At 42.7% G+C, this 17485-nt stretch overlaps 1 protein-coding gene across 3 annotated transcripts in view; it reads right to left on the reverse strand.

The window, feature by feature from the left end:
• Pi4ka (phosphatidylinositol 4-kinase alpha) overlaps positions 1-17485 on the reverse strand; it is a 129803-nt gene that overhangs the window by 23031 nt on the left and 89287 nt on the right. For all 3 annotated transcript variants that reach the window (XR_007341271.1, XM_015500356.2, XM_015500355.2), the window contains exons 28-34: positions 17362-17451; positions 13633-13752; positions 11987-12079; positions 9773-9929; positions 9390-9517; positions 602-760; positions 183-334 (exon numbers count right to left, since the gene is read on the reverse strand). Coding sequence is in view for 2 of the 3 variants with exons in the window: in XM_015500356.2 (XP_015355842.1) it covers positions 183-334; positions 602-760; positions 9390-9517; positions 9773-9929; positions 11987-12079; positions 13633-13752; positions 17362-17451 (899 nt within the window). In the remaining variant the exon portion in view is untranslated. The remainder of the gene's footprint in view (positions 1-182; positions 335-601; positions 761-9389; positions 9518-9772; positions 9930-11986; positions 12080-13632; positions 13753-17361; positions 17452-17485) is intronic.

Below are 17485 nucleotides of genomic sequence, written 5' to 3' on the forward strand. Positions count from 1 at the left end.
TTGATCAGCTCTTCCTGATCATACTATAGCAACTCAGTAAAATTTGTTTCATATTGTATAGAAGCACTATGACAAACATAGCACACTGCACCTGAGACAACACATGACATATACTACTCCACATATGCCCACATGCCAGTCACAGGACATGTCAGTACCCCCCAGAGGAGGAGAGCCCTCACTTGAAACGGGGTCCAATGGCCGCCACATGCCGGTTCATACTCCCTTTGGCACCACCAATATTCAGAGACATGGAGCGCTGCAGCAGGCTGGAGAAGATCTCCACTTGGTCAGAGCTGCAGTACTTGGCAATCTCAAACCGCTGTACCAGGAACTAAGCAAGAAAAAAAAAAAAACATGGTGCAGTGATAGGGCTTGGTCAGCTTGTATCAGAGCCAGTGAAGTTAGCTGAAGGGCTCTGATCTGACATAATAGCAGGAGGGGTTGGGAGAGAGGTCTGAAATAGTTAAACTCTCTCTTAGGTCTGGCCCTCTCCTCCAAACTGATTTGCCTGGCTCCAGATAAGGCCCTGGCCCCCAAAGTCAAGGGGGAAGAGCACAACAGAGTTTTTGAGGGGGGAGAAGTGGGGACAGGCACATACATCAATCCAGATGTAGTGGGGAGTCACTTCAGGGGGACAAGGTCTAGGCTGACTCGCTTCTGAAGCTGCGAGGGGATCTGCCTCCTTTGTCTCAGCAGAAAACAAGCCGAACTTCTGCTCCACCGTCATGTGCCAGGCCCCTGCCATCTCCCGCATAAACTGCAAATATAAAACAACATAAGCTCTTCAGCATAGAAGGGGGATACTGTTTCATTTTTAAATTATAAAAGGAATATATGCTCACTGAAAAAAATTTAGAAATCAAGGAAAGTATGAAGAAAAAAATTAAGATAATCTATAACCCTACTTCCCAGGGCTCATCCATATTAGTGGGTCTTGTTGCTAAGCTACATTCTTAGCTCTCTCTCTCTTTTTTTTTCCTTGAGTCAATGTCTCACTAATTTGCCCCGAATGGACTGGAATTTGAGATCCCCCCTGCCTCAGCCTCCCAAGTTTCTGGGACTACAGTTATGTACCACACTACAGTACCCAGCCATATTAGTGTTTGATGAGCATCCTTCCAGCCTTTTTTCCAGGCTAGGTTTTATTTGTCCCAGTTCATGGTGTTAAGTGGGACAGGGTGCAAGATGGCAGGATACCTGGAATGCCTGATGCCATGTGGGTCAACAGGCTCCATTCTGGTGAACCTTCCTAACAATCCTGAAAACTGCCTGTGGTTGAGGAAATGAGGTGACTTACGGTCTCTGAACTAGGAAGGGAATTCTGGCTTTAGAATCAGTTCCTTTTTACAGTTCTCATGGACTCTGTACAATGCTTGCATCCTGCTAGCCAGACCCAGAATGACCCAGGGAACCAAGGGGAGACTCCAACTGCTATGGGCTGAGTTGCTCCCACTGTCTGGCCACACTCAACTAGGTCCCCTTCTATGTGGAGGCATGAGAAGGGGCCATATGGAGCAGAGTGGTGGCCTAGAAGACATGTAGGTACTAGACAGAGTAAGGAAGGTGCCAGCTCACACTTGGGAAATGCTCACAATTTGTGAGTTTTTCATAGGAAAGACCAGGAAGGAATAGCTGGTGCCTGTATCAGCAAGAGTTTCCATTCCTGTGTTGGCCCAATACCATTAGCCAGTTTCTTCAAGGGCTTGAGACGTACTTGGTGGTGACAAGGCCTGGTAAGTAGGATAGATACCATAGATTCCTCTCCAGCATCCTACCCTCTCTCCTTCCTCAAGGTGATGGCTCAGGGTTTTCAAGTGGCTGGTCAGAAGCACTTGCACCCAGGCTCCCTGCTAGTTGGACTGTTTTTTTAGGTTCTTATTAGCACCAACGAGTAAGGTTAAGAGACCTAGGAAAGGCCCTAGGAAAGCCAGAGCACGTTTTGTAAGATGGTATCTTGTCACATTCCACCCTCCCCCTGCCTGAAAGTAAAGAAACCATCTGGAAGACATCAGGAAGAAGACGAAGGTCACCCACACTATGGGTGGCATTGTCACAGACAGGATCCCAGGCTACCAAATAGCTGTCTGTAGTTTCTGAGTCTGGCTTCTGCTTCTTTCTCTCTCTCTCTCTCTCTCTCTCTCTCTCTCTCTATATATATATATATATATATATATATATATATATATTTAATTGTAGATAGACACAATACCTTTACTTTATTTATTTCTCTTTTTATATGGTGCTGAGGATTGAACCCAGGGCCTCTCATGAGCGCTCTACCGCTGAGACATAACCCCAGCCCCTGGCTTCTGCTTCTTGTAGCCACATGTCTTATGTAGAGGATGAGGGAGCAAAAAGGTGTGTGTGTGACCGTGGGTCCTGCGTGTGCATGGGGAAAAGAACTGAGAAGGCCAAGGATCCAAGCAGAGATGATGCTCCCATTTTTTTCCTACTGCCACATCCTGACAGCTGTCTCTGTGTCAGGGTTTCCCAGGCTCCGGGAATAGAGTCAAAGTCATGAAAAAAGTTTATGATGGGGGCCACACACAAAAAGTAAGCAACAAAGGATATTGATAAACAATAAAGAAAAAAACAGCAGTGTGACTTGAGAGTTCGTACGAGTATGTTTTAGATAGGATGACCAGGAAAGCCCTGGTAGGAAGAGGACATCTGAGATAAGCCCTTGAGGTAACCAGGAATGAGGTGTCTGACTGGCTGAGAAGAGGAAACAGGTGATGAAGCTCAAGGGGAGTGTGGGAGGCCATCCTAGCACGTGATTTGAGTTACCTCCCTGGCTGGGTGAGAGGCGCTTAGACACAGCTGTGTCAGAGCTTTTCCCCACCCTTCTCCAGGTCCGAGGGCTTGTCCATGTAGAAGCTGCCTGGCCACTGCCCCGAAGACCCAATCGTTGCCCCTGACCTTGGGATGCTGCCCCCCTTAACCTTCATTGGATGGGATTTTCCCTGGAACTTTGTTCCCCAATAAAAGCCCACTCCCTGGTGTGTTCTCTCTCTCTCTCTCACTAGTCTCTTCCGTAAACCACACTACCGCATTAGGTGGCTGGAGGAGGGAGCTAGAAGAAGCCATCCTGGAGCTGGTATTAAAGGTAATAATAAGAGTCTTGTCTCTTTAATTTAAAACTCCCTAGCATTTACGCATGAATCGAACCTTCTTTCATGAAGCCAGCGCTGGTCACGTGGCAGAGGGGAGCAAACCTAGGAGGGTAGGGACAATAGGAACCAAGCATGTTTATAGCACAGCAAGGGAGACAGAGGGTGGCAAAGGCAAGGTGGCAAGGGGGGCTTGCAGATCAGAAATAAGTCTGCCTTCCACTCTGAATGAGCAGTGGGTGCTGACAAGTCTGGGACAGAGGAGAGAACTGATCTGACTCAGGTTTTACTGACTACATGTGGAAGAGGGGGAGGCTGAGCAGGAGGCAAGGGGCCACCTCTGAGGTCCAGACAAATGAGCCTAGGGTGGGAGGAGCAGCTGGGATACTGGGAAGCAGCCAGATTCTAGATCTATTTAAAGAGGAAAAGATAAAGCTTACACAATTGCAGAGGGTTATTTTGGAGAAGTCCCAAAACAGGGAATTGAAGATGACTCTACGGAGTTTGGTCTGAACAGAGGGAAGGATGATGTGGACATTTACAGTGATGGGGGGATGGGTGACCAGGGTAGGGGGGAGACTGGAACTGAATTTGAACATGTGAAGCTGGAGGTGCTGATTAGTTAACCACATTGAGTCTGGGGGCAGGTGGCCAGAAGAATGCACCTAGAGGGCTGGGTTTGTGGCTCAGTAGCAGACTGCTTGCCTTACACATGTGAGGCACTGGGTTCGATCCTCAGTACCACATAAAAATAAATAAACAAAATAAAGATATTATGTCCATGTATAACTAAAAAATATGTTTAAAAAAAGAATGCACCTAGTGTGTGGGGGTATCATGACCAGGATAGATGATGGTGCTGGTATAACTGCTTGACAGATAAGAGAAGTCCTGGGGCATGCCTGTGCTGAGTTCCTGACTGAGCTCAGAAGACTTCCTTGCTTCAAAGGGATAAAGGAGTTTACAAAATTTACAAAGGCCAGGAGCCCCGGGGAAGAAGTTAGGTCCCCTGGTATGGTTTGGATAAAGTGTCCCCCCAAAGATCTCATGTGTCAATGCAGGTATATTTAGATCTTTTCAAATTTATGGATTATTAATGGATTAACAGATTAATTATTTGAAAAGACTACTGTACTAGGTGGTAACTATAGGGTAGGGTGTGGCCAGAGGGAGTAGGTCACAGTGCACAAGCCCTTGATGATGATTTACATATTTTATCCCTGGTTCTTCCTGTTCTGTCAATTTTCTGACTGCCATGAGCTGAGCAGCTTCCCTCCACCATGATGTTCTGTCTTATCTGGACCAAACCTCTGAAACCTCTAAGCTGTTCATATTGGGTATTTTGGTCACAGCAACAAAAAATAACTAACATATGCAATAATGGGTGCAGTACCCAAAGATCTAAAAGAGATGATGAGTAGCTTTCTCTGGGCTAATTGGTCCCTCTACAGCTCAGGTCTTGCTAGGTGAGGTCTATGATACCTTCTCCCTATCACCAGGGATTCCCAGGCGCTCCTCCAAACTACCCATCTGATCTGCAGACTGACTGGGAGGTCAGAAGTACAAGGGTAGCCAGAGCCCAGGCACAATGTGAATGCCAACTACAGTGGTCAGAAGCCTCTACCCAGTTCTGTGAAATGGTAATAATTAAAATGCCAGCTTGAAGTTTGAGGATGCATAACGCAGCACGTGGAAAGGAATTCTAAACAGCAGTGCTGTCTTTAGAGTCACAATTTATGTTAAAACAAGGGCTTCCAGAAGAAAGCATAAGAAGAGGGCAATCTCTGTCTCTCCTGAAGAGTGGGAGTTCCCCTGAGAGTGCAGCCCTACTGGTTTCAGAAGGGGCAGCCATTGGTGGAGCTGATAGGCTTCAGGTGGGCAAGCTCCCCTGAGCAGACTGTCCTACCTTTTATAGCTTAAATGTCCTTGGCCCCATCAACTAAACACCTTTAGCTACTAGATCAGTGTTAACCAAAAACACCTCCAGTAGCTCTGAAAGTCTCTGAGGGAATTTCTATTGAACCAGGAGGTTTGATGGTCTTAAACACAAACTGTCTGTAGACAGAGAACGGGGCTGAGACCTGGAACAGCCCACACAGGGCTGGGTGTGGGTAAGATGTCCCAAAAATGTACTAAAAATCCTTCCATGATCCCTTTCCCAACTTGGCTAGAAGTGGGAGAGAAGGAAAAATTGAGAGGAGCAGAAAGAACCCCCTCCCCTTCTTTTAGGACTCATCCCTGGGAGAAAGGACAGTCATCACATAAGAAAGACCCCTTACTCTCTGGAAAAATAAAATAGCAATATTCCACTATTGACAGTTTTTCTTTCTTTTTAATTTTTTAAAATTATAAATGGATAGAATACCTTTATTTATTTTTATGTGGTGCTGAGGATTGAACCCAGTGCCTCACATGTGCGAGGCAAGTACTCTACCAAGGAGCTACAACCCCAATTGCCAGTTTTTCTATATATAGTTGGCCCTTTTATCCATGGGCTTTAAATCTGTGGATTCAACTAATTATACATTTTAAAATATTTGGACAAAATTTGTGTCTGTACTGAATAAAATCAGTCTTTTTTTTTTCTTATCATTATCCTCTAAAAATACAGAATAATAACTATTTACATAGCATTTAAATTATATTAGGCATAAAAGTAACCTAGAGATGATTTAAAGAAGAGAGAAGATGTGCATAGATCATATGTATATGCTACTCCATATTATATAAAGGACTTGAACATTTGATGATTTTGGTATTTGTAGGCAGGGATACTAGAACCATTTCCCCATGGATACCAAGAGATAACTGCAAACAATATCCAATATGCAATTAAAAATGTTGAAACAGTGAAGAAAAAATAAGTAGTTAAAAATAACTACTGTAAATATGTTCAATGATTTATAAGAAATTATAGAAAGAATGGGTGAAGATATTTAGAATATTGGCAGGAAATACAAACTGTAAAAAAGAATCAAAGAAGCTAGACATGGGTTGCACACAACCGTAATCCCAGGAACTTGGGAGACTGAGGCATGATGATCAAAAGCTCAAGGCCAGTCTCAGCAAATTAGTGAGACCTTATCTAAAAAATAAAAAGGGCTAGGGATATAGCTGGTAGAATGCCCCTGGGTATAATCACAAGTATTGAAAAAAAAAAAAAATCCCAGATCTGAGAACTATGTCTTAAATAAAAAATACATGACAGTTTTACAATGAATAAAGCAGAAGAAAGGATCAATGAATTGGACAATAAAAAGTAACCAAAATGAGCCAGGTATGGTGGCATACTCCTACAAACCCAGCAGCTCGGGTGGCTGAGGCAGGAAGATCACAAGTTCAAAGGCAGCTTCAGCAATTTAGCAAGGCCCTAAGTGAGACATGGTCAGTCTCTAAATACTTTTATGCCTAATACAAAAAAAGGTTTTGGGATGTGGCTTAGTGAACTTGAGTTAAAAAAAAAATAGTAACCCAAATGAAAGCTGGATTGATGGTCCACACCTGTAGTTCCAGTTACCTGGAAGGCTCTATTAATCAATGCAGCAGGAGTTCAAGGTTGGCTTGGGAAACAGTGGGATCCTGTCTCAGGAAAAAACAAATAAACAAAAGGTACCAAAACAGGGTTGGGAGTATAGCTCACTGGTAGAGTATTTGCCTGGATTCTATCACCAGCACTGAAAAAAATAAAGTAATCAAAATGAAAACAGAACAAGAGAGTGAGAGAGAGCAAGAGAGTGAGTGAGCCTACAACAGAGAGTGAGGGAAAAAGACATAGACTCAAGAGAACCCTGATGACCTATGGGATAACATCAAGTCACCTACATGTTTAAACATAGAATTCCAAATAAAATAATGGGGTAAAAGAAAAAAATAATGGTCTAAAATTTTCTAAGTTTGACGAAAAACCTTCATCTCTAATTTAAGAAGCTTGATAAATTCTAATAAGATAAATACACAGAAAACCACACCTAGGCACATCATAGTCAAAGTACTAAAAATTAACTGGGCATGGTGTTGCATACCTATAATACCAATGATAGCGGAGGCTGAAATAGCAGAACTGCATGTTTGAGGCCAGCCTTAGCAATTTAGCAAGACCCTCAGCAACTTAGCAAGATCCTGTCCCCAAATAAATAATAATAAAAAATAAGAACTGGGGATATAGCTCACTGGTAAAATGCCCGTGGATCAATCCTTAGTACCAAAAAAGAAGAAAAACGTACTAAAAATTAAAGATAAACATCTTAACAGTATCCAAGAAAAATAACAAGAGAAAGAATAAGAATGCTGACTTCTCTCTAGAAACAATGCAAATCAACAGACAACAAAAATAAAACCTACCATGCTAAGCAATAAAACAAAAAACTATAAAGTTAGAATATCAGATGCATAAAAAATGAAGGTGGTAAACATGAAAGAGTGTTATTTACAGCAGACCTGCATAACAGGAAATACCAAAGGAAATTCTTTGGAGTGAAGAGAACAATTGCAAATTTAAGTCTATAGGAAGACTTCAAGATAGTGAGAAATGGAATATGCTAGTATAAATTTATGAGAAGAGTTTTGACTATGAGAATAAAAATAACAATGGTATAAGGCATACAGTGCTGTAGTAAAATAGATGAAAACAAGACACAAAAGATATGGGGGAGAAGTTGGGTGTATTGGATGGATATAATGGCAATATTACCATCTTTGTAGAATCTCTTTCTAGCAGTTGACAACAACCTTCCTAACAGCAGCAGTCAACATTTACTGGATGCTCACTAGAACATAGGTTTCCTTGTTATGATTCTTGGGATGCAGATAAGAAGCCTGTGTAACACTATTCTGGAGTCAGAGCCCTGCATGACAAGTATGACTTCCAGAGACTGTTCTGCACACTTGTCATGAAAGCAGAGGTGGCCAGGCTGAGAACTTGTGCCCTCCTAAGCTTCACCGAAAAAGAGGCACCTGGGTCCATGGCCCAGCATCTCAGTCATCTTCCTCTTTGGAGAGGCAAGGTGGGTATCCCTCCCTGACAAGGTGAACTACCAGAGGCCTACTGGACCAAATGTCTCCTTAGAAATATGAATGGTGCCATTGATACAAATCCTATACAGTTATAAAATACCAGGAAAATGTGAAGTATTATGATTATTGCCACCATCACCTGCCTAGAACAGTTGTCGTCGTCTTTTTTTTTTTTGACAGTGCTGGGAATTGAACCTGGGCCTCAGACATGCTAGGCAAGCACTCTATCACTGAGCTATATCCTCAGTCCCCTTTTAAAACAATTTTTTTTTGTAGTTGTAGATGGTCAGAATGCCTTTATTTTATTTATTTATTTATTTATAGTTGTAGATGGACAGCATGCCTTTATTTGTTTAGTTTTTTATGTGGTGCTAAGAATAGAACCCAATGCCTCACAGATGCTAGGCAAGTGCTCTGCCACTGAGCTACAGCCCTAGCCCTCCTCAGCCCTTTTTGAGACAGGATCTTGCTAAGTGCACAGGCTGGCCTCAAACTTGTGATACTCCTGCCTCAGATTCCCCAGTAGCTGGGTCACTATGCCAGCTCTGCCTAGAATATTCTAATTTCATCTTTGGAAATACTCCCATTTCCTTCAGGGAACAAGAAAACCAAAGGATTCTTTTTGATCACTAAGATGATCTTAAGAAGCACAGGGAAAAAAATATTGTGTAAAATTTCCTTCTGGCTATATGCATAAGGAATATAAGAAGCATAAATTAATTTTGTTTAGATTTGAGATCCATCCACGATATCTCATTATGTACATGCAAATATTGGAGATTCTGAAAGACTCCAAATCCTCAAATACTTCTGGTCCTAAGCATTTTGGATAAGGAAATATTTAACCTGTATAACCTTGCTTGTAGGCCCCATACAAGAGGAACTCCAGAAATACAGATTCAGGGAAAGGTGGCTGATCCCAAAAGGTAGGAGGCCAAAATAAATACCCTTGTCACAAATGCAACTGTTCTCAATCAGATCCAGTGTCAACAGGTGTTCTTCCAATTTCAGTAGAGAAATGGCTCCCTCTACTGAGCTTTTGAAAAATATTGGCTGTATAAGCACCATGCTTTAAAATACACACTGTTCTTTCTATTCCCATGACAGTTGTATGGTCAGCAATGGATAACACAATTCATTGGAGAGACCAAATCTTGAGATGTTGAGGGGCTTGCTCCTTGGTCTCCATGATGACTAGCGGTGACTCCAGTGGAGCATCCATTTCTTATCCCACCTTCCCTCAGAGCTGACCCATGGTCCTACCGGTACTTCCACTCCATTCTTGCCAGCCAGTAGCCACTCCCAGCAGGCCAGGGCGGTCTCCATGCCATGTTCATTGAACATCCGGAGGGGACCCCAACACAGATGATGAAGGAGCTGTGGGTCACAATCTGGAACCAAACATATGCTTTTCAGAGATCTACAACCCTGTCTGGACCTGAAACATGGCTTCACTGGGTTAACAAGATTCAACCCTGGCTGAGGCCAACAATGGCTTTCTATTTACTTTTCACTCATAAGAGATGCCATGGAGATCTCTACTGGGGAAGCTCCAGCTCTTTCTTCAGCCCAGACTCCAGCTTGTCACTAAAGTGAACATTCACTTAGAAACAATCCCAGAATTCCAACGAGCTTTTGTGTGTTACCTTCACTGCTAATGAGCATTGCAGTCAGCTTGAACATGGCCTGAGTATAGTGCTGGGGATTACTGTGGTCCAAAGCTGTACTCAGATCCTGCACCATCATTTTGTTCAGATCAGACATCTGGCCTGTGGCACCTGAGAACCGAATCATTCCAAATACCTGCAAGAAGAATGTTTGTTAACAACCTTGCATGTAATCCAGCCATGTGGGCAGGGCTGTGGCAGCTACCTAACCATACTCATGATAGGACCAGACAGTGCCTTACTGTTTCAACTAAAGCTCATTTTAATGATGTTACCACCATGGGTAACAGTTTTTTTCTCTTTCCTTTTTTGTTTTTTGGTGCTGGAGACTGAACTGTGGAGCATCCATTTCTTATCCCACCTTTCCTCAGAGCTGACCCATGGTCCTACCGGTACTTCCACTCCATTCTTGCCAGCCAGTAGCCACTCCCAGCAGGCCTCATGTATGTTAGACATGAACTCTCTACCACTGAGACATATCCCAGTCCTTATACATTTCTCTTTCTCTTCTCTGAGATGGGGGTCTTACTAAATTGCCCAAGCTAAGCTGGTACTCTTAATCTTCCTTCCTCAGCCTTCCGTATAGTTGGAATTACAAGTGTGAGTCACTCCACCTACTTCTTACAACATTTTCTGAAAGAACTTTTCTTCTAGAAAAGCATATTGGTATTTCCACCTCTACAGATATTCCTCCAGGGCTGGGATCTGATTTCCTGTCATTGTACTCAGCACTGTGCCTGAGGTCTGACCCATGGCAGGACTGCATGAACCTGAACTGGCTAAATAAATTTTCTCTATACTCAACTGATGACTCAAACAAGATCAGTCTCAGGTTTTTTTGTTTTGTTTTTTAAGGTACTGGGGATCACATTACATTCTAGGCAAGTGCTCTATCACTGAGCTACATCCCTAGCCCTGCATCAGTATTTTTAAAGTTAGAAATAATGATTTTTTCCAGCCAGGAGTGGTGGTGCACACCTGTAATCCCAGTGGCTTGGGAGGCTGAGGCAGGAGGCTGGAGAGTTGAAAGCCAGCTTCAGCAATGGCAAGGTGCAAAGAAATTCAGTGAGACCCTGTCTCTAAATAAAATAAAAAATGGGGCTACAGATGTGACTCAGTGGTTGAGTGCCCCCAAGTTCAATCCTGGGTACAAAGGAAACAAAAAAGGGAGAAAGAATTATTTTTTTCCAGAGCTGCTTTTTTTATTCACAAGACTGATTGTAAAGGATATCTATTTTTTTCCAAAAAAGAAGCCTATCTCCCAAAGAAAGACCTCCCATTGCCACCAGGATATTCAAAACAATGTGGAAAAGATTCTCAGAGCAATTTCCAGTGTGGTCAGTGACTGGGTCCCACCTGTCCAGGTTCAGTGGAGAACAGTCACTGGAATATGAAAGTGGCAGAGTATTCAGAGAGAAGTAGATCCCCATTCAGACCAGGTCATTGATGAACTTACAGAGTTCATCAAGAATTTTTTTTTTCACCTTATTTTTTTATTTTCCCTGTACCAGGAATTGAACCCAGGGTGCTTAACTACTGAGCTATATCCCCACCATTTTTATTCTTTATTTTGTGTCTCATTAAGTTACTTGGGGCCTCAGTAATTTGCTAAGGCTAGCTTTGAATCATCAATCCTCCTGCCTCAACCTCCTGGGTTAGAGGCTGGCTTGCCAGGCATCTTAGTAATGGTGTCAACTAGGTTCTGAACTTTGTGGAGGAAACTGAGGGATGAAGCTACTGGAATAAATGGTAGTGTGGTGCGTGACAGATATAATTACTGATTCTGTTCTTCCTGTGTAGTTCAGGAACTGGTTAAAATCCTAAACTCGGGAGCCTTGGTTTCTTCATCTGTACAATGGGAATGATAATATGTACATCAAAACAAAAGCCCAGAGGAATGCTTGGCATTCAACAAATGTTTGCTACCACTTAAAGAATAAAGCCAAAAAATTTAATGCCTCAGCATAGTCAGAGCATGCATAAAGTCACCCTCTCACAGAAGTTTTAAGTAATTGACATAAATACTCCAGAATGTGCCAGTGAGTGTCAGGACTCCATGCTCCACAAGCCACCTAAAATGAACAAATTACACATTTCCCAGACCCCTTGTTCATATTCCACTGGGAAAGAGCCAATTGGCATCAAACAGGAGGATGCTCTGAAGAACCCTGAACACAAAGGCAAGAGAGGTACCTCGCCTGCGTAGCGGTTGCGCAAATTCAAGGATGCCATGAAGTTGGAGTAATCTTTCTTCACACAGGCTGGGCGCTCGGTTAGTTGAGTTGCCTAAAAATAATGACAATTATTACACACTGCCAAAACATGGTCTTTTCTTCCTGTTTATCATGGCAAAGGAAAAGTTCATATTCAGGGACTGTTGAAAATCTGTAGTGCTGGCAAGTAAATATAATAAAATATTCTAGAACACTCTCTAGAACTCTTAGATCCCATGTGAAAAAGTTTTTAAAATTCTGATGTGAGAAATTCTTTCTGGAAGGTAATTTGTAAGGATGATTGAAGGTGGAGGAAAAATCTAGCAAAGCCTTTAAACATCTAATAGCTGCCCAAATGTCTAGCATCACAAGACAGAAAGGTGTGTCCCTCACTAAATGAGTGAAATGTTTGCAAATCACCTCCAACTGACTGCTTCAGTCTCAGATTCCCAACCTCACTTCCCTCCCTCCTGGATTTAAAAGGCCTCAGTGGTTTTAGCAGCTTCTCTTCCTAATCTGGGCTTTTTGCTGCTGCCAGCTCTGCAAAGGTCCCACTTGGCCAGGTAGCACTGGAGACTACAACATGCATTTAAAAGGCCAGTCTTTCACATTTTCCCTTTACTGTTAATTACTACAATTCAGTGGAACCTACCAAATTCCTATAATACAGATACTACTGGGAAAAAGGAATTTCTCAATTGTTGCAATTTTGGGGGATGGGCAAAAAGAGAATCAGGAGAAGAAAATATAAATTATGGAAAAACTAAAACACAAGCAAAAACAAAATTAAATGGTTCTTATTTAATCATAAAAGTGCTTTACATTTTTTGGAGACATTTTGGCCTTTGGTATCAAGCAGGCCTGTATTCAAACCTGGCATGACAATGACCAGCTGTGAGACTTTGGGGGAAGTCACTTAATATATCTGAACTTGGATGTGCTCCCCTGAAAAGGGGATAATCATGCCCTTCTCAAAAGGCTCTTATGGGGATAATAAGATATACAAAGCCCCTGCAGCAAATGGTCAAAGTACACGCTAGCTTTCTCCCTTCCAAAATTGCTCCCATCTGTCCCCAGGTGCCCAGCATACTCCACCTCAGTCTGCTAGAGGACAGAAAAGTGGACCCTGAGAAGTGCTGTAGGAGGGCTCTGAAGAGGTTTCCTGACTCAGTTCTCTAGTTCTGCAGGCCTGAAATCCTGCTTCTGAGATGGCCCCTCCCTTGTAGTACTGTGTGATGTGTTGGGCAGAGGCAGCAGTCTCTTGCACTTGACATTAAGCTGGGGCACTTTAGTCAGGATATGGAGCACAACTAACAATTAGACACATAACACCAGGTATCCTTTCCTATTTAGCAACAGAGAGGGGAAAACCTAGCTTACATCTAACTTTCTAAGGGCAAAGATTATTATTATTATTATTATTTTGGTGGTACTGGGGATTGAACCTAGGATTGAATCTGGGTACCACCCAATTACTCTTAGTCAACAGACTCACCATAGGTAGTATAGGCTATGGATGACAAGGGGCCTTTCATAAAAGCTACCCATAAGCTTGAGTCCTTTCCCACTATAATGCTGCTTCCATGATTTAAGGGGGTCACTGCTTCATAGGAGGCATACACATACCCCAAGAGTTGTGTTCTGCTTGTTATAGCCAGCAAAGTGAAGGATGCTTTCGGTGGCCATAGCCAGCCCAGTGTGCTGGGATAGTCCTGACACCCAGTTCTGATGTTTGTTCAGATATTCCTGAAATAAAAAGACAACATGTTATTTCACTTAAAGGGGAAAACAAATCATTGTAAGTCTTACTGTGGGACCATCAGTAAAGCCAAACCCTCCTCTGACTAGCTACTGCTTGTCTATAAATGAGGAGAAGGCCCAATTCCCAGAATGGCTGTCACACCATAGGTGTGGTGTCACACAGACAATATGAGAGGTCACATGTTTCTTGCTAAGCCTCTGCTATTTGCCAAATGCTATGCCAGCCTCTTGGCCACATAGCCTCAGTCCTACTGTCAATGTGCAGGCAATATGATATGGAGTCCATGTGGGGACCTCTGTTCTGCTATAGCACCATGGCTGCCAAAGGGCAGGTGTGATGGATAGAGGAGCCCAGAATAAATACCTGAGCCCACCTGAATGATAAGATGAAGGGGCACTGAGGCAAAAGGACATGGGACAGAACAAAGAGGTGGGAGGAAGGCCTCCTGCTCTAGGGTCCACATGGGTTCAGCACCATAGGAGCATCAAGTAAAAGAGGTAAGGAAGCAAGAGGCAAGCCTGGCCAGAAATTGGCAAGGTCACAGGGGACCCCTGGACAAGGCACAGGAGTTTAGGGTAAACCACATAAATCCCCATAGAAGTATGCACATGAGCATGTATACACAAAATTGTACCAATGGTGCTGGAAGCTCCTGGAAAAACAAAAAGCATCCATGGACCCCATAATGATGGGGAATGACTTAATGATCAAATTTAAAAAGAAAGTACATCAAGTTTGCTATAAAAACCAGATCAGAAAAACAAACAAACAAACAAACAAAAAACAGATCAGATTCTAATCCCAGTGACTTGGGAGGCTGAGGCAGGAGGATCACAAGTTTAAAGCCAGCTTTAGCAACTTAGTGGGGACCTAAGCAACTCAGCAAGACCCTGTCTCTAAATAAAATATAAAAAAGGGCTGGGGATGTGGCTCAGTGGTAGAACACTTGCCTAGCATGTGTGAGGCACTGGGTTAGATTCTGAGCACCATGCATACATAAATAAATAAATAAATAAATAATAAAAAGATCATCCACAACTATATATATATATATATTTAAAAAGGGCTGGGGATAGGGCTCAGTAGTAAAGTGCCCCTGGATTTAACTCCCTGTACCAAAAACAAACCAACAACAACAACAACAAAAAAAACCAAACCAAACAAAACAAAAAAAACCCCAAAACAAAACAACAACAAAAACTGGACCAGAATTGAGGAGGGCAGTCTTGGGAAGGCTAAAGCTGGGGGCAGGAGAGAGGTAGTGAGGCTGGGGTGGATTGCTGGAGAAAAGTGAAAGGAAGGATGCCAGGGGGATGTCTCGTAAAAAATATCATTTCAAAACTTGTCATTTTCTACTTCCTTATTAGTCTAGGCCTGCCTGAGAAATGCAAGGGAAAATGAAAAGGTCTACTGACTTTTTGCCCACCGAAACCTTTTTAGGCATCAAAGGGTTCCTCCCCTTTTAAAATCACTTCCTTTGGAGCTGAGGATGTTTCTTCTACATGAAATAAAGGAATCAGACATTTCCCAAACAGTAAGTTTGAGAAACTACCATTATCTGGAGAATTCTAGTGTGCAAATTCAGAAGTTACAAGGCATCAAATGGTAGGCTAGCTTAGCTTATCAGGCCTGGAATTGTCCAGCTTAGCCTGTGTGTTTGTTCCAAATGTGTCCACCTGATCTTGCTCCTCCTATATCTCAATCCTTGTTGCTCAACCTTTTTGTGGAAGAAGGAACTTAGCAACAACCTTAGGAACTGGTTCTTGCCAGTAGATTTCCAAATAGCCTCTAGGATTCCTGGAGCCAGCTGCACTGCCTTCTTAGATTCCATGCCTCAAAGCATTTTTTTAACTGGCTTCACTCTGAAAAAATGCTACTTAAGTCAATTTCACACCTGCCTTTTGCTAACCTAGATTTCTTTTAGTGGCTTTTTTTTTTTTTAAATCTTTAACCCCTTTTATGGCAATTATTTCCTCTCATATACTGTGATATTTTTGTTCTGGGTCTGCCTGTCGCTAGAAAAATGGCTCACCTCCCATTCACTCACAATGACAAGCCAGTGCTTTTGTTGAAAAAACTCATATGTACCTTTGTGCAGACTGGAGCTTTTTTTTTTTTTCTTTTTATTTCTAGAAAATAACTTTACTGGGATACATATCCCCCAGTCTGCCTCTGCTCATCAGCTTTAAATTAAGGCTCTGCATAGATGCACACAATGCACTCAGCTCTCAGACACGCTGTCTCTTGGAAACCTCCTCCACCCATCACATTGCCCCCAAGCATCTAGTAAGGAGCCTGAAGTCCTGCCACACCTGATGTGAGTGGTCAGGGACTGCTCATCGGATGGCCACCTGCCTTCCTCTTGCACTGACCAGCATGCCAACCCCAAAAGATGCTCCTAACAGAGCAGCCCCTGAGGGTCTACTATTTTTGATCTCTATACTAATGTTTTTGGTCTCTGTTTATTCACACTAGTACTATTTGTATTTTAAGTTCTCTGTGTGTAAAAGCTCTTTGGATGGCTCAAAGGAGCTTATTGAGATTTGTCTTTTAATACATAGAACTGGAAACTGAACCCAGGGCCTTATACATGCTAGGAAAGCACTTTACTTCTGAGCTACTTCCCCATTCATTAAAAAAATTGTGTGTGTGTGTGTGTGTGTGTGTGCACGCGCGCGCGTACACCAGGGGGGACTCGACCACTGAGCCACATCCACAGCCCTATTTTTATATTTTATTTAAAGATAGGGTCTTGCTGAGTTGCTTAGTGCCTCACTGTTGCTGAGGCTGGCTTTGAACATGATCCTCCTGTCTCAGCCTCCCAAGCCACTGGGATTACAGGCGAGTGCCACCATGCCTGGCTTAAAAAATAATTTTTTAGTTGTCAATGGACCTTTATTTATTTATATATGGTGCCTCAACATACTAGGCAAGTGCTCTACCACTGAGCTACAATCCTAGCCCCACCACCCATTTTTTTTAAAAATATTTTTATTAGTTGATGATGGACCTTTATTTTATTTATTTATATGCAGTGCTGAGAATCAGACCCAGTATCTCACAGATGGCTAGGCAAGTGCTCTACCACTGCACCACAACTCCAGCCCCACACCACCCATTTTTAAATTTTATTTTGAGACAAGGGCTCCCTAAATTGCCCAGGCTGGCCTAGAACTTGCAATTCTCCCACCTCAGCCTTTTGAATAGCTGGAATTACAGGCAAGTGATACTGCACTATGCTTCAAGATTGCTTTTTTTTTTTTTTTAAATATTTACATATTTTTAGTTGCAGTTGGACTCAATACCTTACTTTTATTTTATTTATTGTTATGTGGTGCTGAGGATCGAACCCATGGCCTCGAACATGCTAGGCGAAGCGCTCTACCTCTGAGCTACAACCCCAGCCCCAAGATTGCTTTTTTTTTTTTTTTAAATATTTTCTTTTAGTTGTTGATAGACCTTTATTTTATTCATTTTCTTATAGTTGGTGCTGAGAATTGAACCCAGTACCTCATACATATCAGGCAAGTGCTCTACCACTGAGTCACAATCCCAGTCCTCGAGATTGCTTTTTGATGATTTCAAGAAAGTACCTGTAGGTGGGACTTGGTGACTGTCGGTGCCCACTTCATGGCTTCCTGAAGGATCATTCCACAGCGTGCAGCGAAGTCCTTCACGATGCTCTGGAAATGGGTGAGACTGATTTTCAACAACCTG

The sequence above is a fragment of the Marmota marmota genome, unplaced genomic scaffold, assembly GCF_001458135.2.
Source record: "Marmota marmota marmota unplaced genomic scaffold, marMar, whole genome shotgun sequence".
In the NCBI taxonomy this organism is placed as follows: domain Eukaryota; kingdom Metazoa; phylum Chordata; class Mammalia; order Rodentia; family Sciuridae; genus Marmota; species Marmota marmota.